The sequence below is a fragment of the Acomys russatus genome, chromosome 15, assembly GCF_903995435.1.
Source record: "Acomys russatus chromosome 15, mAcoRus1.1, whole genome shotgun sequence".
NCBI lineage: Eukaryota > Metazoa > Chordata > Mammalia > Rodentia > Muridae > Acomys > Acomys russatus.
This window is the reverse complement of record NC_067151.1, coordinates 31,739,297-31,765,974: the sequence shown is the minus strand read 5'-3', so window position 1 is coordinate 31,765,974 and position 26,678 is coordinate 31,739,297. Positions and strand designations below refer to the sequence as shown.

At 38.3% G+C, this 26,678-nt stretch overlaps 1 protein-coding gene across 8 annotated transcripts in view; it reads right to left on the bottom strand.

Annotated features, from left to right (window-relative positions):
• The window catches only part of Supt20h (SPT20 homolog, SAGA complex component), a 33,600-nt gene that overhangs the window by 209 nt on the left and 6,713 nt on the right, over nucleotides 1-26,678 (bottom strand). For 2 of the 8 annotated variants that reach the window (XM_051157143.1, XM_051157144.1), the window contains exons 6-25: nucleotides 25,374-25,503; nucleotides 23,331-23,434; nucleotides 20,702-20,818; nucleotides 20,537-20,590; nucleotides 19,364-19,503; nucleotides 18,553-18,709; nucleotides 18,410-18,466; nucleotides 17,233-17,304; nucleotides 15,308-15,465; nucleotides 14,285-14,311; nucleotides 13,754-13,786; nucleotides 12,753-12,861; nucleotides 12,254-12,356; nucleotides 11,842-11,997; nucleotides 9,894-9,963; nucleotides 9,153-9,310; nucleotides 7,252-7,307; nucleotides 5,065-5,181; nucleotides 2,264-2,369; nucleotides 611-717 (exon numbers count right to left, since the gene is read on the bottom strand). In XM_051157143.1, the coding sequence (XP_051013100.1) occupies nucleotides 611-717; nucleotides 2,264-2,369; nucleotides 5,065-5,181; nucleotides 7,252-7,307; nucleotides 9,153-9,310; nucleotides 9,894-9,963; nucleotides 11,842-11,997; nucleotides 12,254-12,356; nucleotides 12,753-12,861; nucleotides 13,754-13,786; nucleotides 14,285-14,311; nucleotides 15,308-15,465; nucleotides 17,233-17,304; nucleotides 18,410-18,466; nucleotides 18,553-18,709; nucleotides 19,364-19,503; nucleotides 20,537-20,590; nucleotides 20,702-20,818; nucleotides 23,331-23,434; nucleotides 25,374-25,503 (2,031 nt within the window). Of the gene's footprint in view, nucleotides 1-610; nucleotides 718-2,263; nucleotides 2,370-5,064; nucleotides 5,182-7,251; nucleotides 7,308-9,152; nucleotides 9,311-9,893; nucleotides 10,911-11,841; nucleotides 11,998-12,253; nucleotides 12,357-12,752; nucleotides 12,862-13,753; nucleotides 13,787-14,284; nucleotides 14,312-15,307; nucleotides 15,466-17,232; nucleotides 17,305-18,409; nucleotides 18,467-18,552; nucleotides 18,710-19,363; nucleotides 19,504-20,536; nucleotides 20,591-20,701; nucleotides 20,819-23,330; nucleotides 23,435-25,373; nucleotides 25,504-26,678 lie in introns of those variants that run through there. The other 6 variants (XM_051157146.1, XM_051157151.1, XM_051157145.1 and 3 more) reach the window with 6 other exon arrangements.

Sequence of the window (26,678 nt, the reverse complement as noted above, 5' to 3'; positions counted from 1 at the left end):
AAAGGGAGGGGAAAAAAAGAGATCATTATAGTAAACACAAAGGTGGCAAGGTGCTTCCCCAAGAGTGATGAAAACAAGTCCGAGAAGGAGAAAACACAGGGTAACAGGCAACTGCCCCAAACCAGGACAGTGTAGGAGCCTGCTGAGGGCTTGAAGGCATAATTGTCTGTTACTTAGCCCTGGCAGTCCGTACTGCAGTAGTAATGCAGCAACTTCTGTTTTCATCTTGTTATACAATGATAATTTATAAATTCATAGCAAAATGATTGGAACATTTGTCTAAACATGTATGACACTAAATGGTACTTCCACAGTGCAGAAGTATAAAGTTAACGGTGGGCACTTAAAAATTTCAAAATACAAGGCACATTAGAGAGATGTGTAGAATGTGCCACCAAGACTTATAGATTTAAAGTATGGATTGTTATAAAATATATACTCAGTGCTCCAAACCTACTGGCTTATAAAATGTCAGACTTCTCAATAAACCTGACTCAGCTACTGACCAATTGCTTCAGCTTTAACAGACAGAAAGTAGCCCTACAGAAAGGAGTATACAGTACTTTTGGAGCTCAGGGCTTAATTAACCAGAGTGAAGCTGCTAGATTACTTGTAGCTGCTGCTGCTGCTGCTGCTGCAAGGCAGAGGAGAGCTGGAGTCTCTGCTGAGGAAGGCTTTGCTCAGGTCTGTTCTCGGCAGAGCCAGGCTGAGACAACACTACAGAGGGAGAAAGGGAAAGCAGGCCAGTCAAAAAGTGTGAAGATGAGCAGAGCTAGAAAAGGACAACATAGAAAATGAAAAAAAATAAAAGCATTCTAATTAACCTTCAGTATCAAATCACAAATATTTCTGAATACATTTAGTTTCCTCCTAGTTAAGGGAATCATTGATTCTAGAACACGCTAGACATACAAAGAGAAGGGAGTTCACAGGCTTAAGTAACGAATTCCCTCTTTTTTGTTGTTGTTGTTAACACAGTCTTATCCCAGGCTGGTCTCAAACTCAGTCTGTAGAAAAAGTTAACCATGAAGTTGTGATGTTCTTTCTTCCTTGTATCCCATGCTGAAGCACTCTAGCACCTCAGCTATACCCTGCCTTCCTCCACGGTGTCTTCCTTCATTCCCATAGAAGTTGATACTGGACTTGGTCCAGAAGTAGCTGCTGTGGCCATCCCAGTCAGTCCACATCCTCAGATGTAGGTGGAAGGATGAAGACCTGGCCTCAGTGACTGCAGTCTGTCTGAAACCACACAAATTCTCATGATCTCTCTACAATTATTTTCACAAATTATACTATTGCTATTTAGAAAAATCGTAACTTGCATGGCAAAGGTACATTACTTGCAAGTCTGCATTTTGAAGTTTACTAGCTTAAAATTACAACTCTATGTAAGGAATACTTTTAAAACAGATGTTGATAACTCCTACTAAGGGACATATAAATTTGGAAACAAACCTACAAAAATCTAAAGGCAAAGTCAGCACATAGGAACAATTCACTGACTAAATTTCAAATTCCATTATAGCTTTGTTGAAATTTTTAAAAGTCTATCAGGGCTTATTCAAATATGAAGTCAGATTTCAATACAATACTATTTTTGGTTTACTATTTCTTACTGGAAATGGGAACATTCAAGTTAAGAGTCATTTTCTTTCTTTTTTTCTTTTTTTTAAAGATTTATTTATTATGTATACAGTGCTCTGCCTGCATTTACACCTGTAGGCCAGAAGAGGGCATCAGATCACATTACAGATGGTTGTAAACCACCATGTGGTTGTGGGAATTGAACTCAAGACCTTTGGAAGAGCAGGTGGCACTCTTAACCACTGAGCCATCTCTCCAGCCCAAGAATCATTTTCATAAACAAGTAGCTCACAGAAGTTTTGCTAATTAGAAGATTTAAGTCATGCAACTACAAACAGAAAATGTATGCGATCTAGGAAAACGTGGTCTTGGGTAATTAAGAAAACAGAATTATCTACATGCAGTACAAGCACTGAAAACTGGTTTGACAGTTTTCTAGAAACTCAGAAAAATATGTAGAAGTTTGCCAGTTAACCATTGTAAAGAGAACATACATGTATGTGAGTTAAGAGTTTTTGTAATCAACTGTCAAAGTAAGTCTTAAAGAAAAAGTTCTTGGCCAGTTGGTTAATCTAACAGTTCACAGATTACTTCAGTTTTTTCTGATTACTGCTTGCAAAGAGGAAAGGGAAACAATTTACTCAATGAGATCCCAATAGGAAGTCAAGGTGATACTTACTGGCTGCCTGCGACTGGGTAAAGCCGCCTACTCCAGTAAGGTTAATAACAGCAGCCTGCTGAGCAGTTAAGGCCTGCTCTTGAGCAGTTAAACCTTGTTCAGAACCCTGAGTAAAAAGAAAAATAAATAGCAAGTGACTTGTGCAAAAAGGGCAAAACTTTTTATGATCCCATGAAAAAACAACTTTTCTTTCATGTATGAGAAAGAATAAACAGCATTAACAAACAATTCATATGCATATAAACTAAACACACTTAGTAGTATTGAATATGGAACACAGTCCTTGGAATGAACAATACACAAAAAATGTTAAAATAAAAAAACCTCATATCACTTCCTGAACAGTGCTACTGTAAAACAAACTAAAAATGCAAAAAAATGAATTGGGATTACTCAATTTAATAATCTAGAAATTATTGTGCCTCTGGCTCATACTACAATCCCAGTGCTTGGAGCTAATGCAGTACAAAGCTACCCTAGGCTACAGAGTAAGGATCTTTTGCAAAACACACTACACACACACAGGCATACACACACTATAAAAATAGGTGTTAAAACTTCAGGGCCTTAGGCAAAGGAACTAAAAACATACAATTATAAAAGTTAAAACAATTCAGGTTGGTGAGATGGTTCAGTGGTTAAGAGCACTGGCTGCTCTTCCATAGGACCAGTGTTTGATTCCCAGCACCCACATGGAGACTCCCAACTGTTTGTCATCCAGTTCCAGGGGATCCAACATCCTCTTCTGGCCTCCACATGTACCATAGACATACATGCAAGCAAAACACCCATACTCTTAAAAATAACATCTTAATAAGACAGATTCCTGTCAGGCCTCTCAAATCATATATAGTCAAAGAGAGAGAGAGCATCTTAATAAACTGTAAGAAAGACAAAACCACAGAACTCTGAAGGGAAGCATATAGGAGAAAGGCTTTGTGTCACTTTCACTTGCCAAACATCCCTTCAACATGAAGCCAAAAGTACAGCAGAGAAAGTAAACATGGACAGCACAGTATCAGGACCACACAGGCCATGACTAGAGCCAGAAGGCAACCCAACTCAGTAGGAGTTACTGGGGATTTCTCAGATGTATTTTTTTTTTTTTTTTTTATGAAAAATGTATATACAATGTCTTCAACTCAACAGTGAAATAAACAATCTCATCAAAAAATAGGCCAAGGATCTGGATAGACTGTTCTTCAGAGATATAGAAACAAAGAAATTCAGAAAAGCTGTCCCACATCACCAGACAGGGAGACTCTCACCTCATACTCACATGGATTGCTGCTACGCAAAACAAAAGTGGCTCAAGCAGGAAGTGCAGCGTTAGATTGCACAGCCTAGCCTGTAAGAGGCCCTGAGTTTGATCTGTATTACAAGAAACTGAGCAATACAAACAACAAAACCTAAAACAACAAAACAAACAAACCAAGCCCCAAGAGCAGAAGTTAGCAAGCCATCAGTGAGGATTTGGACAGTGACCCACACTGCTGGTGGGAATGTAAAACAAGAAAGCAGTACAGTGGAAAACAGTGTACTGCCTCAGGAAAGTAAGAATTTCTGTAACACCCACTGTGTTCTGGTCACATATCAAAGGAATGATCTGTCTGGTGTGACAGTAAGAAACACGGAAGGCCACGTGGACTATGATCCCACCTCCCTGCAGGAGGCACTCAGGATGGTTAAGATCAGGAACACAGCACAATGGTGGCTGCCAATGTTTGGGCTGAGGAAGTTATTAGCTGTTTATAAAGTTTCAATTTAGCTGGGCAGCGGTGGCACACGCCTTTAATCCCAGCACTTAGGAAGCAGATGCAAGTGGATCTCTGGGAGTTCGAGGCCAGCCTGGTCTGCAGAGTGACCTGTCTCAAAAAGACCAGAAAAAAAAAAAAAGTTTCAGTTTTGCAAGATGAAAAATTCTTTGTGAAATAGTGTGAATTAGCTCTATGCTATTATTACCCCAGCAGAATGGCTGCTGAGTTCCTAGCTAGCTGTAATACAGAGTAAGAAAAAGCAATATTAACAGAAAGCTCCAAAAGTAAACCCAGTGAAGACACTGTCTCCAAGGCGGATCTCAGAGCTCAAGAGCAGGAGAAGCACAGACCCTGTTCTCACCAGTCCTCTAACCTCAGGGGCACCATTGCCCACGCACACGCACACAAAGAAAATAAAATTTGTTTTTAAGAAGTAAAAAAAACCCGAAAATTAGACATCAGTGAAGCAAACCCTTAATGTGCTACGAATACAGAAAAGTTTTCAGTGTGTCCTCTCCGAGAAACCTACCAGAGGATGTGTTTCATCCAGAGACCTAAAGGAGTGAGTGCTGGGCAACAGGGGGATGGGGTATTCTCAGCATCAGCTGAGGCACTCAAGGTGGAATCCAGGAATAACTATGTTTAGTTTCACAAGTGATTCTACAGACTAGCCAAAGTCCTGGCACACTTTCCCCTTTCTCTTCAGACTTCAATTTACTGCTGTTCTTATTTAACTACAGTGTGCAGTGTCTGTTTTTAATCTGTGTTCCCACTGCCCAATACTTCCCAACAAAAGTGATACATTTCTACAAACAAGAGTCTCGTCAGAAAAGACATTGTGAGGTAGCATCACCTGCTCTTTTTGACAGAGAACAACACAGGGACTATTTCTTCCAACAAAATCAAACCATGGAAATATAAAAAACATGTCCTCAAATTCTACAGTAAAAACACACACACACACACACACACACACACACACACACACACACACACACACACACACACACACACACACACACACACACACACACTATCCCATACCTGCTCCTCTGGCTGTTGGGGACTTGAAGTGGTAGGCTGCTGAGGTTGTACGAAGTGAGAAAGCTGTGGCTGCTGCTGTTGCTGCTGAGTGTTAAAAATGAGTGAGCCACCGGGAAGCTATTTAGAATTTAAATAAGAATTAGCTACCTTTTCATTGTTTTCTGTGAAGTATTTAAATGTCCTTACAAATAAATATTCATGGATAATTTACTAAGAGTCAGGCACTCTTCTAGGCTCTGAGAAAACATGGAGACAGAGCAAGAGAAGGAGCCGAGGTGGAACTCAGCAGCTGCTGGGTCAGCTCCAGCCCCTCCACACACACTTCATGAATTGCCTGCCCTTAATCAGAGTATACCCAGAAACTTTTTAAGTCCTACTGCTTTTATAGCCCTCCCAAATATTAATGTTTTCAAATATAAATCTTCCACCTTCAAGTTAATAGTTAGCTATCCAAGGTTACTGTTTATTAAACATTTATCATTTCTTATGGATCAGCACAAAAGACCACTGCACGCATTATGCGCTGACTGACTGAGCACAGGGACACCCTGAGTGCCTATACTCCTAGTACTGGGCGGGCTGAGGCAGAAGGGAAGGTTCAAAGCCAAGCTGAGCTTTACAAGCTGTCGCTACCTCAAAAATCAAAGTTATGATTCAGAAATGTAAGACAACCCATGCCCCAAATTTGTTCTAGTCTTGCCAATATCCCTAAAAATTACCATTTTAATACAACAGGGCAAGGAATTCTAAGGCTGATAAAGTGCCTTTACTGTGGAGACTGTAAGCTGCTCTTATCCTGAATCCAAATTCAACTTAAAAATGGCAATCCTTTCGCTAAGAAAACTAAATCCACTAAATCTGACATAGTGTGGGTGCAGCAGTATTCCTTCTTCACTAATAGACAAGGTGGCTGTGTCCTCATTCCTTTTTGTCTCTGTCATAAAATACTTAAGGTACAAGTTAACACATTATGAAAGAACGTAATTCTAATTAAAGCAACGTGCTCTCTAGTTGCGCCCACATTACCAGTGTGTGGCTCTGCAACTGGTCTGCATATATTGACGGCATATTTCAACCATGTACAGAGTTTGAGTTTGTAGCAGACTTCCCAGTCAGTTATGACTGCATATGAGGTTAGCTGATCTCTTGGGCATTGCTATTCTCCAATAATCCACAGCACTGCATTATCATCAGGTCTTTATCTTCAGGTCTACCTTTATGATCTCTGTAGACAACTATCCAGTTTCCAAACTACTAGCTTAATATCTGATTCTTAAAGGACTTTGGGGAAGAGGGTAAACCAAGTTGAGGGTAATGGCAGAAAAATTCAAAAGAAATAGCAACATCTAATAGCATGTAGAGTCCAAATTTTAAACAGGCGAGCACACACTCATAAAGTAAAGAGGGCACTACGTGGAGGAAGAAAGTGAACCAGTATTGAAGAAGCAGGTTAGGACGATGGTGAGTAAGGAAAAGGACACGGGTTAAAACACTGTATTGAGACCCATTATTTTAATAACTAAAAGGAATTTCACATAAAAAATGGCAAGTGGAACAAGAGATGGAATAGGGTAAGTAATTAGGAGCAGAAGGATAGACCAGCAAGTAAAGGGGCTAACATGCGACCCTGAGTGTTCTATTCCTTAGCTCTCTTCTCTCTCATGCATTGCTAGGTTTTCAACCCAAGGCCTTGCCCATACAAAACAGGTGCTCTAATACTCAATTTTCTATCACTTTATGGGTACGGTGACATAGTAATGTAAAAAAGTTAAGGCCTCATCATTAGGTACACATTAGGCCTAACAAACAGTTACAAAATGAGTAGAAAGCATAATCTTCCTTGGGGAAAATAATGCATCCCAAGCTTTGAAACCTCCAAGAACAAACCCCATGGTGAGCCTATAGCACACATATGTCTGCAAGTATTCCAACTGCCATTGTTGTAGGCATGTGCCTTTTCAGAAACTCCCCATTGGGGCAGCAAGCTCTTGACTGGGAAGGAAGCAAAGCCAATGAAAGCACATCTACAGAATATCCATTTATCTTACTCATTCATTCATTTTTATACTTAACTACACAAAGGCAGCACTATACATATCCTTAGAAAATTCTGGATAAACTTCAAAATTTCAGATACTGACATACAAATATAAAAATTTAAGTAAAAAAGCACTGTTTCATGTTTACCTGGAGAAGATTTAAAGGCCTGAGACTTGAAGTACTTTTTAAACCAAATGGGACACCTATAAAATAAAACTCATGGTTATAATGGAACTGATAGTACTACAGATGAAAATTTATACTTCAACACGTGAAAATACATTATTGTCCTTTCTCCAAATGACTAATTTACACATAATTTTCAAACACTTTAACAACAAAAAGAACCATTTTATTATTTGTCAATATTGGCATTTTACTTCTGCATTTTTCTTCATTTCTCTTACTGTTGAAGAAAGTCATCTAGAATTATGTATACACCATGAAGATAACAAAACTACCACCATTGTGTAAGCACATTTTAACTGCCATTTGTTCACATTCCTTAGTTACATATATTAAATACTAAATTTTGTATACAAAGTACCAATCACCAAAATGTTAAAAAAAAAAAAAAACCACTGTAAAGATAAGAACTAAAGTTAGGATATAATGGCTTATTAATTCTGAATTTAAATAAAAGCAAAATAAAATACTAGCAAGATGGCTCAGCAGGTAACAGCACTTGCCACCAAGTCCTGGTGACCTAAGTCCAACCCCAGAGCCCATATGGTGAAGGACAGAAGAGATGCTTCCAGGCTGACCTGACTCCAGACTTAAGCCAACATGTACTCACACATACAGATACAAAAATCATTATTGGCAGGCTGTGTAGCTACGGTTCGTTGACCTTGGTCTAAAAGTATATGCAAATTAACCAGCATGCTGGTGTATGCCTTTCATCCCAGCACTCAGAAGGCAGAGGAGCTCAAGTCCAGCCTGATCTACATAGTGAGTTCTAAGACAGCGAGAACTAAAAGTGAGACCTTGTCTCAAAACCCCCTACCCAGCTTCCTAAAAAAAAAGTGCAGATTTTGTTCATTGTTCATATCAATCTGAATACAGATTTTAAAAATTATCTAGTCCAGGTACAGTTGTTTGTGCCTATAATCCCAAGATGGGAGAAGTGGTAAGATTTCATAACCAAAATACATATGTAGTCCTCTATCAAATGTTATTTCAGAAAAAGATGTAGAGAATTTGTATGTGATGTCATCAAAGGCTTGTACGAGAAACTGAGAAAGTCTCAGGTGCGTCCCATTCACCCTGGGGGAGACTTCTGAGATAGTCACTGCTGTGGAAATGTGTACCAGGTCCTGGCATCCACTTAGTATCTCACTGTGGCAGAGCTTACAAAGGAGCATGTCTTCTGCATGTGGCTTCCCAGCTTATCAAAGGCACTAGGAGACTGCCTCTTTCCTCTAAGCACCAGGTAAAGCCATGCCGATGAGATTGAGACTGGGGCAGAATTAAGTGGCTTCTCTAAGAACAGCACTGAAGCCATGTAAACCTGGCTCCCTGGAAGTTTCTTACATGTAACTCTAAGCATCTAAAATTCAATTTGTGACTTTAATTTCCACGGCTCCTTCTTATTAAAATAAGCACAACTAGAATTGGAAAATAACAATATTTTTATATTATACTTCTGGGTTTTTTTCCACAACTAAGAAAGCTTTTCACTATTTACTTTTCCAAAGCAGAAGGACATAACATGCACAGAGTTACAGATTTAACAGTAGCTGTTTGCTAGGTAGTTATTTGATATTAGAACTAAAACAAGGCATTTTCAAGTATCTAAGACATAAAACTTTGTGGAAAATACATTTAGTGCTTTTAGCAATGTGCTTAAAATAATGCTTTGTATGGCTGGGTATGGCGGAAGACAGCAGCCATCCCAGCTCTGCAAGGTGGAAACAGGAGGAGCAGCTGAGGGTCACCTTCAGCACAAAGGTGACACCAGCTACATGAGATCCTGTCTTTAAAAATACATCAAAACAAAACAGAACAACTGGATAAATAAAAGACTTGCACGTGTACTTTATTCTAACCTGCTTGAGGAGTTGCCTGCATGGCACTGGGCAGTGCACTTGTTAAGAGACCTCCTGATGGGAGAAGGCCGCTGCACAGGTTTTTCCCTGCAGGAGTTATAGCACCAGTGTCACAGCCCAGTATGGAGTTTGAGCCACTCTTCAGAGCCTGGGCTCCACTGCAGGATAAGGGACAGAGCATTACACACTGTGAAAGCAAACACCAGCCTCATAATTCTTCAGGGTAAAAAACTGTAAGACAAGTTCTATCATTTCTGTTTTAAAAATTAATTCCTCTAGCGCAGGTGAGATGGCTCAGCAGGCACTTGCCACTGAGCCTGAAAATGTAGATGGTGGAAGGAAAAAAACCAAAACATGCAAGTTACCCTCTCACCTCTACATGTGCACTTGGCACATACATCCCCAAATAAGTGTAATAATTTTTTTAAATAGCACTTTCTAGGCCAGGTTTCACTTTAGTGCTTAAGTGTCACAAGGCTGGCTCAGGTATCGAGCACATCCCTAAATACTTCAGAATACAGAGAAGCAAAGTCCTGCCCAACTGATTCAAAGACAGTAACAGGCAAATGACAAAATCTGGGCAACTATGAATACATCTTTGTATCGGTGCTAAGACTTGTTACTAAAATTCTATCACCCACCCAAAGCAACTCCTGACTATATCAAAACACCATCTTTCAGTATAACATGCAATTTGCCTCAATCTCACAAATAAAAATGTCTTTAACATTGTTAACTTACCCAACAGAGCTCACTACACTGATGGAGTTAAGCCCAGCAGAGTCTGCCATGACCGGGGAGACCGTGCTTCCTGCTGTTATAGATGTTACCATGGTAGAAAGAGGAATGGTTGTCACAGGCATTGCCTGGCTCAGAGCCCTTTGCTGCTGAGCAAACTGAGTTAACAAAGTGGGCTGAGGGGTGAAGCCTGAATCTTGGGGAGATGGGGTGGCTGAAGGGGTACTAGGAGTTGAGTTCTGAGCATCAGGAGGGTGTGGGGCCGATGAAGGGGTTGGTGTAGGAGAAGATGGCTTAGGAGTTCCAGATCCTGCTCATTGAGAAAAATAAAAATTGCTAGTTTGTTATAAATGGCCGGTCCTTTTAAAATAAGGTTAATGGAATCTTACTTAGCACTGACAAATTTGTTCCAAGTTTTAAAAAGCAGTTAACTGCAAGTGTCAACTCCTTACACAATCCATGAGTGTTGCTACACTCAATTACAATTAAGGATGCAGTATATCACCTAAAAGCCCCACTCCAGATGCTATCACAGAAACAGTAGAAATACAACTTACACTCTACCACAACACCCACTGAAAAGTTAGTCTCCTACATGCTGTCTTTTGCCTACCAAGTTGAAAATGAACTTAAGTTAATTTTTGTTATTTGTGATTTCACTAATTCAAGACTTCTTTAAAGAAAAATACTGCTTCGTTGGCTTAACTGTCTGAGGTAAATTGACAATATTTAGTAAGCTACACAAGGCTCTCATTATATTTTGGCACCAAGATATACATGTTAAGTCTCAACATATTAAGTTTACCCTGACAAAAACATTTACAAAGAATAAAGCAAGTACTTTGTAGATAATACTGCATCTTTAACAGTAACTGTGTACTTCTGTAAATGTAGAATGTATAGAAAATCTGTTGTGAATGAAGTATGCACAGTTTTATCAACTTAAAAAAATAAAAACAAAAATGAAACCAAAAAATAAAGCAAAAGCTCTCGAGGTGTTTCCTTTTTAGCTTTCATGTCCTGCAGAAAGAAAGGAGAGAGATGTGAATGTCCAGAGGCCGTCACTCCACCCTGACTCAACACAGCAGCTGTGTGCAGCACATCACCACAGTCCACACCCACAACATGACAAGTGTCAACAAGACTTTCGAAAATTTATTTATTTTTCTTTGTGCAAAACAAGAAGGCAGAAAAATGACACCTTTTGAGCTATCGGGATGCAGACGTTAATATCTAGGACCACCCTAGCACTGTGCAGTACACTGACAGCACACACTAGCTACCAAGAAAAAAAAAGCTAAAAAACTGGAACCCTCCCCCAAATTAGTACCTAACACAGTCAGATAGTCATTTGAAGAAATCCTCTCAAATTAAAACTCGCATTCCTATATTGCCTCTACTTGCTATTAAAAAGGGTAACCAGAAGAGAGAATGCTGTTTTCTTATGTTCAGTTTATCACATTTTAGTGACAGCTTAAATGTGACAGTGTAGATGTGTTCTCAAACACCACTTTTCAGTTTATTGCATGTAACCTTGGAACCAGCTGGTATCGTAGTGCATACAAAGATAGTACCTATAATAATTCATTCTCACATTTTCTTTTTAGTATCAGCCACAGTTTACATAGTAAGAAAAAAGATCCTAAGGTGCACTGTTTGCAATCTTATTGCCAGGCAATTTTTAAAGAAGATGTATAGGCAACAACCCTAAAAGAAAGGTATACACGAAGTGCATACATAGATATAAAGAGGCAAATACAATTTCAGTAAACACAAAGTACATAGAGCCAACAAAAACCAAGAACTCTACCTGGAGTTTCATGCAATTCACACATTTTGGGTACACAGTACATTCAAATTTCACTGTTCATAGATTGAATGAAAGCTGCCTCAAGAAACATCAATGCAAAGACGTATGGAAATTTGAATAAGAGTTTAAATCATGACTCACTCTGTGATGAGCTGGCAGGTGACAGGGCGGCAGGAGAAAGCATGCTGACTTGACTGAGATCCACAGATGATTTCCGAGAAAGACTTGGCTTAGATGATGGAGGAGGAGTTGGCGATTTCAAGAAGCTGCTGGCCTGTTGTGCTGTAAAGTAGTTACCTGGGAGAACACAAGTTATTTCCTGGGCTGGAGAGACAGTTCGACAGTTACAAGAGCACTTGCTGAGCAATCATAAAGACCAGAGTTCAGGTCCCACCACCCACCCAAACTAGCTACCTCTAGGAGGTAGCCACCCCCCCAGGTATGCACACGGGCACACACGCATACAAATACATAAAAGTCTTTTCCCTGTATTTGTAATTTAAAATTCTGTGACTTATCATGGTAAAAATGAGTAAGTTGATTTCTCCAATACCTGAGGAGCTGTTTCCTGAGCTTGAGGGGAGCTTAATGGGTGGGGGCCGATGTTTTACTCCTTTTCCCAAAACTGAGGACTGAATGGACACAGTATCGGACTGCTGAGGAGGGACAATAAACACAGCTGTTAAAATTAAAATTAGTATCGTTACAATTCCTACATGAAATTTCTAACTGAAAAGTTCTCAACATCAGAGCTCTCACAAAGGAACAAAATTTCCATGATACCCATAGACTATGACATACGTGATGAGGTGAGGTGGGTCCCAGGGAAGGGCAGAAAGTAAAGGAAAACCTGGCACCTTTCACAAGCAACCTTTAACAGGAATAGCAACTTGTACCTATCATTGAGTACTTTTGAAACTTTCTACCATAAAGGTGAATAAAAAAGCTTACAAAGTTAAAAGTAAAAGCAAAGCTAAAACTGCTGTGCCTTTCATATTTCTGAGACTTCCTGAGAAACAACGATGTATAAAGCAGCAACAGTGTGAACATACTTCTGTCTCCTCCCCTGGATTGAGATTGGCTGAACCACTAGAGCTGTGTGACATCTTCACTGGGCATTTGGCTTCATTCTGGACCAACTCCTGGTACTGATTAATTACTCTGAAATTTCAGGAAAAAAATAGGAAAGAATTGATCAAATTGTCTTAAAGACAAATCATATAGGAAATAAATAATGCAAAAGCACTAAGTCCCATCAGATTTAACAAAATAATCAAAATGTTACAAGTGCCCTCTAAGTGCCAACCACAAGCAATTAGGGCCTCAAAGTGAATTCTCATTAGGCTCATAATGTTCCATAGCAGAAAGGCAGAGAGATTGATCAAGAGTCCAAGGCTAGACTGACCTTCACAAGAAAAACCTGTCTAAAAAAAGGGTATCCTGGGCTGTGGAGATGAATAAAGGTGTTTGCCTTCAAGCCTAACAACCCACATGGTGGAAGGAGAGCCAACTCCCACACGCCACCGGACTTTGGGGTGACAACACACGCACACACACCAAATAAACGTAACAAAAAGAGGCATACTCTAATCTTTCCAATGACAAAGTAATGTTCAAATCTTTTCTGCTAATCATGATAAATTTATCTAAAGGTGTATTTTTAAAATCTTATTTCTAATATAGAAATTATAAGGTCATCCTTCATTATAATACAATTAAACCAATGAGTAAACAACACAATTTCTCATTTCCTTTCCCTTAGATTATAAACTTCTACCTTAAAAATCGTCTTTCTCAGATACCTAAGTTTTCTTAACTAAAATAAAGTGTATATTAAATAAAATCTTTAATTTTTTAAATATTCATTAAAATATCAAGAAAATACATCTCAGAGATTTTATTATTAAGTGATTTAATTCAAGACAGTAAATTATGTACTGTCTAGTTAAATGTGAAATAAAATCAACATCTGTGACTCAGAAAACACTCTACCCTACAAAAATGCAGACTCATATCCAGTCTGATCAAAAATAAAGAAACAAATGCAGTTTACCTCTCCGCATCAGTCTTTGAGCCAATAATGAACCTAAAATGTTACCAAGAAAGAGAAGTGTTAGGTAAGAGGGTCTTAAGACATCTTGGGTTAATTCTTAAAGTATTTCTTTTAGTCAGAGCAATATATTATAAATTCATTTTAAATCTACCAATGTATCATTACATTAAAAAATTAATTAAACTTGAGAAATAATGCTCAAGTTTTACACTCATCAATGAAATAATCAATTTGACTGATTTGCCTTAGGAAAATTTTATTTAATATTTATAACTTGCACAATCTTGAATAAAACTACCAATTACCACTATACAGTTTATAAACATTGTCCCTTAAGTAAAACCACTGAGCTACAGTGACTACTGAACTGCTGTGGCTTTCCATTCATTTGATTCTGGAAGTCTTAAAATTATTGTAGACAAGAATGAAAGCTTACTGCCAACTCAAACAAAAATCTTTTCTAAGGTTTTTGTTCAAGTTTGACATTGTAACTTAACATATTAAAACAAGTGAGTCTTATTTTTTAATTACCAATTTGAATGGTCCTCTGCGGAGGAGCTGAAATATAAAATGTAGAAGAAAAACAGTTAAGGAAGGCCAAACTTAAACCTCCCAGCTCCTAGGCTCTGAAGATGGAAGGGTGTGGAAGAGCACAGATGCTGCAGAAGAATGGCAGACGCTGCCCCATGGCCACAGGGACTGAACTTTCACAAACGAATAGGTCCTGTGTCCTACGCTATACAGAAGCAGGTCCATTTACAATGGTGAATGTGTCTTTGGGAGAAGAATTTCAGAAATATGCATATTCAAAACAGTTGATAGCTGTAAACTGAGGCATTCCTGCCAGTTCTTCTTGTTTTTGCCTAGGTATGAGTAAAGGAACTCTAAAATCCATCATTCTTCATAAATTTCAAATCAATTTTAGTAAAGGTTTTAATGATAATCTGAGATACAACTGAACTCTACTCTTTTTTTTTTTTCATTTTCATGAGCTCTTTCCCATCTTTTAAAACAGTATGAATGTGATTTTAAAAAACAAAGTAATAATACATATATCAAATTTACATGCCATATAATCAAAATTTATCCCAGCACTAAGGAGGCAGAGGCAAAAGCAGGCCAATCTCAGTGAGTTTGAGACCAGCCTAGTCTCCATAGCATGTTCCACGCCAGCTAGGGCTACACGGACCTTGGCCAAGCTCCCCAACCCCCAAAATCAAAACTAAGTATTAGTATCCTGTACTAATAATGTATCATTCAGAAAATCAACTACATAAAGTGCCAACAATATAAACATAATAAAAGCAAAATCCCAAAGCTACCACAAAAATAATTATCTGTACTTTAAAAATAGATGATTATAAATAACTCAATTTCAACTATACTCACATCCTTTGTCAAAATATATATATGTGTATATATAATATATACATTGGTATATATTAAATACCAAATCCCTAGAGGAAAACTGTATTCCGTAGTTGGCAGCTCCTTGGTAGTTGTAAATAGGTTCTGGATGGCCTCTGTCTACTATATCTACTCATCAGAACTCACTGAGATGGAGACATTTGGCTGTCGTTGTCTTCATCTGCTTTCCAGGGCTGTATTTTACCATAGTAAAGTGGATCACCGAGAGACTGTAAGATGGTCAGCTTTGTTTTCTGATACTGATTACCACCTTCACATTCAAATACATAATCGTCTTTTACATCCTGAAAGGACAGAGAATCCCAAATAATTTCTTCTCAAGCAGCAAAAATCATCAACAACAAAATAACAATAAAAACTGACTTATGTCTGGTATATACAGGGGACTAAAGAAATGTTTAAGGCAGCATAAAACCATAAAGCTCAGGATGATTATATATGATACTGAGTCGTACATTAAGAAATTGATATATATTTCTACACATATAATGAAAATTATAACAAACATTTACTGAATATTGCCATCACTGGCATAGCTATTTCCACATTACAAGTAAATGAACTGGTCAAGGTGGTGGCAAGTGTCCTAACTCTAGTACTTGGGAGGCAGATTTCTTTGAGCTCAAGACCAGCTTGGTCTAGACAGTGAGTTCCAGGCCAGCTAGGACTATACAGTAAGACCCCATCTCACAAACAGAAACAAACAACTACATGTAAAGGGATTTAACAGCCCAAACTCCCATGGAGAACTATTGCTTAGGACTCTCTCTTCACAGTCCTTTATACTAAGTGTTCCAATGCTGCACCTCAGCAAGCCGGAGAGACATGCACAGAGCTTCATAAACTATACATACACTGCAATATTTAACAGTCTGAAAATAAAGTTTGAAAGCAGAATGTTTTTGTCATCAGCCATCCATATAAAACACCTTTAAGATGTTCATAAATCTTATTAATTTGCCCCTAGAGGCCATCAAAAATAATAAGAAATTATTACAATGAGAAAATCAGATCTGTTCCATTCAGAGCTAGCTTTAAGCCAGGCATGTGGTATATGCCTGTTACATCAGCATTCAGAAGGCAGAGGCAGCAGAATGATAACAAGTCCAAGACCAGCTGGTAAATACAGCAAAATTCCAGGCAAGCCGAGGTCACACAGAAAATCATGTCTCAAAGACATCTTTAAAAGAATATGCTAATTTTAAACAAAGGCAAGTGAGAACCACCAATATACAGCCAAAACAACAATAAAAATGTGTTTGTTTTCTATAAGAGTATAGAAATTATACTATGTAGTATACGTATATACTATATGATATATATAGTAGCTCAGGATATTGTCAAAACACCCTTTCCTAGCAGCAGTTTCCCTAGTCTGGGCTTGCAGTAATGTACCGTTAGACTTGACTCTTATTTTGGTGTTTTGAGTAGCTCCCTATATAGTCCAGACTGGCTTTCAATTTGGGAGCCTCCAGCCTCTGCCTCCAAGAGCTGATATTATAGGCATAGGCTACCATACCCTACATAAAAATGTTACATTAAAACTGCTCTGTAAAATGAAAAACATACTCAGGGCTAATTATTTTTCCTTGATGCCCACAAGAGCTCAAATTACACTTTTAAAAAGTTATATATTAAAAGTAATTTTCTAAGCCGGGAATGGTGGTGCACGCCTGTAATCCTAGCACTCAGGAGACAGAGGCAGGTGGATCTCTGTGAGTTCGAGGCCAGCCTAGTCTACAAAGTGAGTCTAGGTCAGCCAGGGCTATTATACAGAGAATCCCTGTCTCGAAAAACAAAAACAAAAAACCCAAAAAAGTAATTTTCTGTTTAATAAATTCAGAGCCCAATTTATAAGCATTTTAAGCCAAATATGGTAGGGGCACATCTGGAATTAGGACAGTAAAAGCAAGATGATCGATGTTCCAGGGTCAGCCTTAACTACATTGCAAGTCTGAGGCCAGTTTGGGCTACAAGAGACACTATCTCAAGACAAACCATACATAGGCAAAATGCATCATCAATGAAAGAGACTGGTACTAATTACTTACATGAGCTGGCCAGACTGTTGGTTGTGAGTCATCAGATTTGATGGATTTTTCTACTTTAGCATATTTCTCCACCTAAACAATGAAGACATTGAATCAAATGGAATCGTATTGGAACAAAGACAATTCAACAGAAACAACTGGGAACAAGGGTTTCAACCAGCAGTGTCAACAAGCACTTGTATTTAGGAGTTGAAAACCCTTCTGATGCATTTAATGAGAAGTTTGGCATGTGAGGCTGCAGATGGTTTAGTGGTTAAGAGCACTGGCTGCCTGGAGGCCACATATATATGCATAGTCTATAGATGCCTTTGGCTTTGTGTTTTAACTGTTATAACAATAATACAAAAAGCATTATTGAAATAATGAATAATTTTGGAATGACAATCATAAAGAAATGAGTAAGAACTGGCAAGATGGCTTAGCTTGAACATATGAGTTTGCTGCCCAGGAGCAATGTGGCAGAAGCAAAGAATCAACTCCCAAAAGTTGTCCTTTGATCTTCCACATGTGTTACGGCATGCACATGCGTATACAATATAAAAACAAACATGTATATAAATAACTGAAAAAATAACAAAAATGGGCTCTAAAAGAAATAGGAAATGAAATACAAAATAATGTTTCATAACACCCTTATGATCACTTAGAGTTCATGTGTCATAGAGATTAATAGTAAAGAATACTGCTGGGAGTTCCTAATTTGGGCCATAGCTCTAATATTACTAATATCTTTACATTTCACCAGTTTGAGTACATAACACTGTGAGTTAATTATGAAGAAACACTAGAGAAAGACACAAGGACATTTCCTGTCATTATGTAAAATATGCCACACTTTTTGCATATTCTGAAACCTTACCATTATCCCTGCTCCTAACACAAAACTCTACTCAAACATCATGCCCCTGTGTAACCGAGTCCATAATCTCTGGACTTGGGAGACTGACTGAGATAGGAGGATTACCCCATGTTTGAGGACATCCTCGGCTATACAACCAAAGCCAGACTCAAAGGACAAAACAACAAACTACATGACTGATATAAACACACGGCTTCTTAAAATGAGAACTTGTTTTCTTAAAAAACAAGTTGTTGTTGTTTTCCTCATTCTGTCACGGAACTAGCTTCCTAATGATGACTCTGGCCCTGTGCTAGAGAGCAGCATGCATGAACTTACATCTACTTCAGAAGGCACAGCCAAGTTACAGGGGCTCCGCTTCCACATGTCTACACACTGCAAAGTTAAAAGCAGAACAATTACACAGACAACTTAGAGCAAGGCTAGCCTATCAGTACAGTGAGCTCCTTAACAATACTTACATTTCCTGCTTTAGAAATTTTGAGGTCATAATGTTGACCTGCTTTCCTTTCCTTCCGTTTTTGTAAGAAATCAAGTAACCTCAGCTGAGGAGGAGGAGGGCAATGAGACAGGTCCTGCTGCCGGTTCAGGGAAGACCTGGAGTACCTCTTCAAACACCTAAAATATATTGGAATTCAATAAAGGGACAACTCATACATGGAAAAGAAGTAGCATGCATTGATTACAAATTAAATCACAAGCACCTATCTACAATCTCTATATATTATATACATACACAAAAGTGTTGTACATGTAAATAATACTTTCATGCCTGCAAGCTTTAGGCACAGGTGGAAAACAAACAAACAAACAACAACAACAGAAAAAACCAAGCAAAATACTCATGACCATGTGGCCATCCTGATTCAAATCCAGAAATAACCATTATAAATTAATCTCTAAAACTGTGATTCTTTTTCTCAAAACTCTAAGTTACACTCTGTTTCCTTGTTAACTGCTTCCAAGTGGTGTGGAGAAGTAATGAAGCAACTATCCTCCTGCTCCTATCTGGCCTTTTCTCAGCCTCACCGCCTTTTTGGTAAACAGACCATAATCTTATATAAGTTCCTTCTTTAAAAGCCTGCAGGGGAAAAAAAAATCCCTGTACAATAATGCAGAGAATACTAAAGAAAAATATCACACAAAACCATAACACAAGGCCATTAAAAATCCTATTTTCAAATGTAAAAATCCAGCACTCACATGCTGCGGGAAAGGGCACTTGGGCTAGCAACACTTAAGAGCCTGCGTCACACAAGTGCTGGTGATTACCGTTTCATGGGGCGAGTGTTCATCTTTTGCCGGTTATAGAGCAGCCTATTTGCAGTACATGCTACTGCCACAGATGGGTCAAGACACAGTGGTTCTGCCGTAGCTAGAATCAGCTGGCTCTCAAGCAAAAGTTTGTCTTCCTGAAATACACAAGAGCGTATGTCAGCCTCAGATACATTTTTGATAAACATACATCATTTAACTCAGAAATATTGCCAGGAAGTTTGCTAAAGACTAAAGTAAATGTAGTAACTGAGGTTTAAACATTAATGTGTAAACCTGACAAGATAAGGAAACTTCTAATGGAAACTGAGTTATTTGCATGTTGTAAAAAACAGTCAAATTCAAACAGTGGATATTTGTTTGGTTACTTAAAATATCATCTATTCAGGAACGCTGGAAGAATTAGGAATAGTTATATTCTCTCCTTTGGTTACCAGCCAATTTAAGAAAGCAATGCCTTACTCTCTCCAGTACTGACTGCAAGCTTGTCCATTCAACATTCTATAGATAGGAAAGGAACAGCCCAGATTAAACCTCACTACTTACTAGTTATGGATAAACTGAATCTTAGGTCACAAGCACATCTCATAGAGGGTGACTTCATCACCGACACTTTCTCCCCACAGCAACACGTAAACAAGAGCTAGAACTAGAGGACCAGTAGCTGTTGTCATTGCTAAGAAGCCTGTTCGGCCAGGTGTGGGGATGGAAGTCTTCAACTCTCAGAGCTCAGAAGGCTAAGGCAGCAGGATCTCAAGCCAGCCTGGGCTAGAGATCTTACCTCAAGAAGAAAAAGAAAAGGAAGGGAGAAAGAGAGGGAGAGAAAGAGGAGAAAAACTAAGCTTCCTGCAGAATTATAGAACCCTAGGTGAAAGGAAAACCACAATCTATTTGTATTCAATAGTAAGAATAAAGCTTTTGTTTTAGAGGGTAAAAAAACAAACAATTTTCACATTAGGCTTCATCGGTTAACTTTACTCTAGTTTATCTGCAAGATTGGAAGCAATTGGGACTAGATTATATAAAGTTCCTTGAGGGATTTCTAAATGTAGGGAGATTTTACAATCTTAAAGCTCATAAGGCAATTTTGGTTTTGTTCAAGTGTCCAACCTAACATGCCAATCTAATGTCAGTGTGTGTGGCCTACTTGGGATTAGAGAGGAAACTAACCTGGGTCCATTTATGGTTCTCACTTGTTATAGAATGGACATCACAGACTAAAGTCTAGAAGAAACAAAATATTTTTAAAAACATGTTCATAGAAATATATGGACATTTAATAAATAAATCCAACTAAAACAAAAAACAGTACTTTTCTAATTAAACATTCCATACCTGCATTGTTGGACGTAAGAGAATGTGCCTACTTTGGTAACCAGGAGACTTCATATTACTGGACTGCCTATAGTCACGTATTTCTGCTATCACACATCCACAGTGAAAAATATTAACCTGTTTTAAGTAAAATAATTTTTTTAAAAAGGCTCAGGTAAATAAAACTTTTCATCATCATCATCATCATTATCATCATTATTATTTTGGTTTTTCAACACAGGGCTTCTCAGTGTAGCCCTGGCTGACCTGGAACTCACTCTGTACACCAGGCTGGCCTTAAACTCACAGAGATCCACCTGCCTCTGCCTTCCAAGTGCTGAGATTAAAGGCATGTGCCACACATGCAGCTAAATGTAACTTTTCAAAAGCCAACATAAGTGAGCTTATACTGAATGTTTCACATTCTTTAAATTTTATACCCCCATTAAATATATTAAGTGGATACACTACTCTATAAACTACTAAAGAGGATGACATGTATTTTCATGTTCATTTTTATAAAAAGCAATGTAAAACTGTTAACAAGCCGGGTATGGTGGCACATGCCTTTAGTCCCAGTACTCAAGAGGCAGAGACAGGTGGATCTCTTTGAGTTCGAGGCCAGTCTGATCTACAAAGAGAGTTCCAGGACAGCCAGGACTACACAGAGGAACCCTTGTCTTGAAAACAAAAACAAAAACTGTTAACAGAGTGCCAGGATGACTTTGGCACTCATGCAGGAGGGGCGTGGCAGGAGTTTCTCGGGGCTGTAGCTCTTCTGAAGCCCGGGCTCATTAGTTCACTTCACTAGCTTCATGGCTGTTGTGCAGTTTGTCATTGCTATACACAATCAATCAGCTGAGCCAGAGTTCCAGCTTCTAGATATAGCCACATAAACTGCTTTCCTAAAATGTCTAGATATAACCACATAAATTGCTTTCCTAAAATGTCTAGACTTTTAGACTATATTAACAAGAGGGAGCTAATTATAAATTTAACTCATAATTATGTTGTATTACAAGCTTAAGAAAACTTAGCACTCAATTTACAACTCACCTGCTATCCATCTCTCACAGTATGTTTGGGCACTTTACACCATTACAACTATTTATGCTCAAATATAAATCAATACACACACACACACACACACACCATAGTAGTCATTATCTTAAGTCAACCAGGCCCAATACTAATAGTTAATCTAGGAATTATGAACCCAACTTAGCTTCCTTCCCTAAGTTCATACTTTTCTTAACACTACTATTTATGCTCAGGATCTATTAATCACAACCTTGACAATAAATATTTCAAATGTTATGTTTAGCCAAAGCTGTACCTTCTATCACTTTGTTGTTAACAATTGAGAGTTTAGTATACCAATACCTATAGCCTCCTAATTATACTAATCACTACTGCCCTTACAGCTGCATACCACACGATTTGCAACCTAAGGAGTCTCTAGTTGGGATTAATGAAAGCAACCCCTTTTTAATCAATTCAATTAAACATCTGGCTACTGGAAGTATCTTCATCCATCCAATAAATATTCCGTTAGCAACCACACCTATGTAACTGTTTTTAAAGTGATAAAGAGAACTCTTAAAGCAACAGCTGAAAAAACAATGAGGTCAGGAGAGGTTTTCAAGTTGAGAACACAGCACGTTTGTATTCTGTATCTAGTGGAAAATTATGGTTTGTAAGCCACAGAAAAGGGTAAGATTTAGAAAGAAAAATGGGGATCACACCTTAGGAATGGAATTTACCCATGCTAAAAGGAAACTAAAGAAAAAGTGTGGAGAAAAATGCAGGAATCCTGGTAGCTGGTCGACTGGTGCCACTAACACAGGAAGGGATGGAGCCAGTTCAGGGAGCAAGAAGAGCAAGACAAGGAGCTACCTCCAGGCTACTCTCTACAGTACCCTGTGATCGGCAAGTAAGCTTCGTAAATAGTGAAAATAGATTCTTTCATAATTTATTCATTGTAACCTTGGGAAATTTCCAGAATGAATTATAGCAATTTTAGAAGTACTCAATCTGCACAAAACAGTGTAGCAAACAAGTAAGCCACAATAAGCCATTTTTAAACAGCACTGCTGCAGTGTCTCACTTTCTGCCTTAAACACTACTCATAACATTGGTGTGTGTGGCAGCGCATGCCTACCCCTGTAGCATTCAAGGGTCTGAGGTGATAAAACCACCAGTTCTAACTGAGCCAGCCAGGCTACAAGTAAGCTCATGTCTCAAAAAACAAAACAAAACCACAACACAAAGGATATGTTACATGCATGCACATGATATACACTACACAAAACATTTTTTCTGGGGACCGAGTATAGTTTGTTGTAAGCTGGCAGCCTAACATGTATGAGACCTTAGTTCACTATCTACTGCCACAAAGAAGGGATAAAAAAGACATTTCTTTTGTGTGTGTGTGTTCATAGGTGTATGTGTATTCATTTGTACGTGTATATATATGTGCGTGTGTGTGCGTGTGAATACACACACACTTTAGGAATGGAGCACTGCAGTGTTGCCCAGGCTGGCCTCAAAGTTTGGGATGTTTCTGTTTCAGCCTTCTAAGTAGATAGGGTGGCACATGCTACTATATACAGGTTATTTTTAAAAACATATTTTGTCTTGTTTTTATTACCTGTGATTTTTCAAGGAGATCAACCAAAATTGGAGGTAATTCTTCTGCATCTAAGTATTCAAGCAGTTCCCCTTCTTCATAAGGCAATCGGATGGTCTCAGAATCTTAATTTTAACACAAAATTTACGAAACAGATTCGGAAAAAAGTTAGAATTGTAATTTTTTTTTTTTTTTAATTTTTTTTTTTTTTTTTTTTTTTTTTTTTTTTTGGTTTTTCGAGACAGGGTCTCTCTGTGTTAGCCTTGGCTGTCCTGGACTCACTTTGTAGACCAGGCTGGCCTCGAACTCACAGCGATCCGCCCGCCTCTGCCTCCCGAGTGCTGGGATTAAAGGTGTGCGCCACCACGCCCGGCTTAGAATTGTAATTTAAATGACTTTTAAATAATAAGATACACAGGGCTAAAGAATTAGCTCAATGGTTAAGACCACTTGCCCTTTTGTACCTAGCACCCACATGGCAGCTCAAAACTAACTAGTACTGTCACCTCTGTGGGCGCCTGTACTCAATGTCCATACCTATACAAACACATAAACACATATACATAATTAAAAATAATAAAAATAAATCTTAAAAATAAAGCTCAAAGGCTAAGTCTTAGAAGCCAATCACATTACATTACTGAAAAATTTCACTACAACTGAACCTCCTTCTGCCTCTGTATGCTGAGAGGATTACAGGCCAGGGACACCACATCAGGGTTATGTGGTGCCCTGGACTGAACTCTAAGCTCTGTGCATGCTAGGCAAGTATTCTACCAAAGCTATATTCCTATCCCCATAAATGGAATTCTTCACTAGCTAAGTTCCTTGTGGTGCTCATATTATTAAAGTCTAAGATGCCTCTTTAAATGAAATCTAAGAATATGTTTTAATGTTCTTCACATCCACAACACTAGATATCTTCTTAGAAATATTTTGAGTGTTTCCTATTTTCTGATGTCTCAATAAAAATTAGTCAAAAGGCAATGAATGCTTAATTTCCAAACTTTTATACTCAGTATATAAAATGCAGTTATGATACCTTGTTACCGTAAAATATACGGTATTAAAATATATGGTAATAAAAATACATAATTATTAAAAATCACCTGTTCTATTAATTATAAACCATAATCAGGCTGGCAGGATGGTTCAGTGGTTAAAGCACTTGGAGCTAAGCTTGAAAACCTGAGCTCTATCACTAGAACCACGACCTAAGTGCCATGGTTCTCCCCCCATCCCCCAACTAAATAAAATAAATTATAAGAAGAAGGGATAGGGACTAGAGAGGTGGTGCGGAGTTAAAGCTCAGGCTGCTCTTCTAGAGAATCGGGGTTCGATTTTCTGCACCCACATGGTGGCTCAGAACCATCTGCAACTCCACTTCAGGGTACCCAACCTCTTCCTCTAGACTCTGAAGGTACCAGGCATGCATGTGGTACAGATATATATAGACATACAAAATATTCATACACATAAAAAAATCTAAAAAAATTTAAAGATATAATCAATTATAATAATTTTCAAATGCAAGTTCAGAAAAGATAATCTACACACTACAACAATGCCAAACATTCTAGCAAAAGTCAAGAGGAGAAAAAATATAGAATAAGAATTGGTCTTTTAGTGGCATACACCTGCAATACCAGCATTTGGGGAGGTAGAAGCAGGCAGATTTCTGTGAGTTCAATGCCAGCCTGGTCTACAGAGTGAGTCCAGAGTGAGCTAAGGCTATACAGAGAAACTCTGTCTGGAAAAACAAACAAACAAACAAACAAACAAACCAAAACCAAAAGAATTTTGTCTTTTAAGCCAGGCAGTGGTAGTGTACTCTTTTAATCCCATCACCTGGGAGGTACATGCAGGCCAATCTCTGAGTTCAAGGCCAGCCTGATCTACTGAGTGAGTTCTAGGATAGCCAGGGCTACACAGAGAAGCCCTGTCTTTAAAAAAAAATAAAAAAATTTGTCTTTTAATCAGGACAATCTCTAATTAAAGGTGTAACAGCTAACTTTTTTTTAAAGCCGAGGTATTTTGTGGCAGGCATCCTTTGGAAGGCCTTACCTGATCCATTTTTTCCCCTGAGCATCAGCGAATACCCCTCATTTCCAGGGTACAGATTGACTACTAAACACGACAAAGTCTCTTGCATAACAAGCTTCTCTAATAAGTTCACATTTCTTCTTAATTTCTGCTTTAAAAAGAGGAAAGGTTCATGAAAACAGTATGTATCTATTGGTGACCCTTCCACACTACAATGCCAAATACCTGGGAACATCACAATTCACAGGACAGTACAGTCAATTAAATTGTTACCCACTAGCATGCTTTATGCAAGTTAACTCAAACCATAAACTGGCTTTGCATGGATATGCACCTGTAATCTCAGCACTTAAAAGAGGACAAAACAAAAAGACTGAGTTCCAGGCCAGCCTGGACTGTATTATATAACAATACTAGCTTTTTTTTTTTTTTTAAAGATTTATTTATTATGTAAACAATATGCATCAGATTGCATTATAGATGGCTGTGAGCCACCATGTGGTTGCTGGGAATTGAACTCATGACCTCTGGAAGAGCAGACAGTGCTCTTAACCGCTGAGCCATCTCTCCAGCCCCCAACAATACTAGCTTTTAAACCAGTAGTTCTCAATCTGTGGGTCACAACGCCTTTGGGGGGGTCACATGACCCTTTCACAGAGGTCACCTAAGACCAGCAGAAAACAGATAGTTACATTATGATTCAGTTATAAAGTAAATTATGTTATGATTCAGTTATGAAGTAGAAACAAAAAATAATTTTATGGTTGGAGATCACTGTACCATAAGGAACTGTATTAGGAAGTTGCAGCATCAGGAAGGATGAGAACCACTGTTTAAACAAACAACAACAACAAAAGCAAGATAGCTTATGTCGATAGGCCCAGCACATGGCAGGCTGAGGCAAAAGAATTATCATCGTACTTCATGGCCAGCTGAGGTCTAGTGAGGTGGCGGGGAGGAGGAGGATGGAACCTCTATAATAGAAACACTTAATACAAGTGTATGCATGAAAAGCTGGGGACCTTACTGATTGCACAGTGATAATGCCTAATTCTTCAAAACTTATAATCTACTCAGATGTGAAGAAGTCTTCAGCAAGTCTAATTAGCTGAAATGTTGAGCCTAAAAAGAGCTAGCTGGTCAAAGGAAATAGTTTAAACAGCTTTCTATCAATTCAACACAAGCTTAAGAAGCACCTTAACTGCTTTTTAACATATATCTGGAAACATGCATACATATTAAAATCTACAAGTTTATACATATATGGCTTTACATGAAACCAACTTAAAGACTAAATGCATTTCATTCTATCTTAGGAAAGACAGA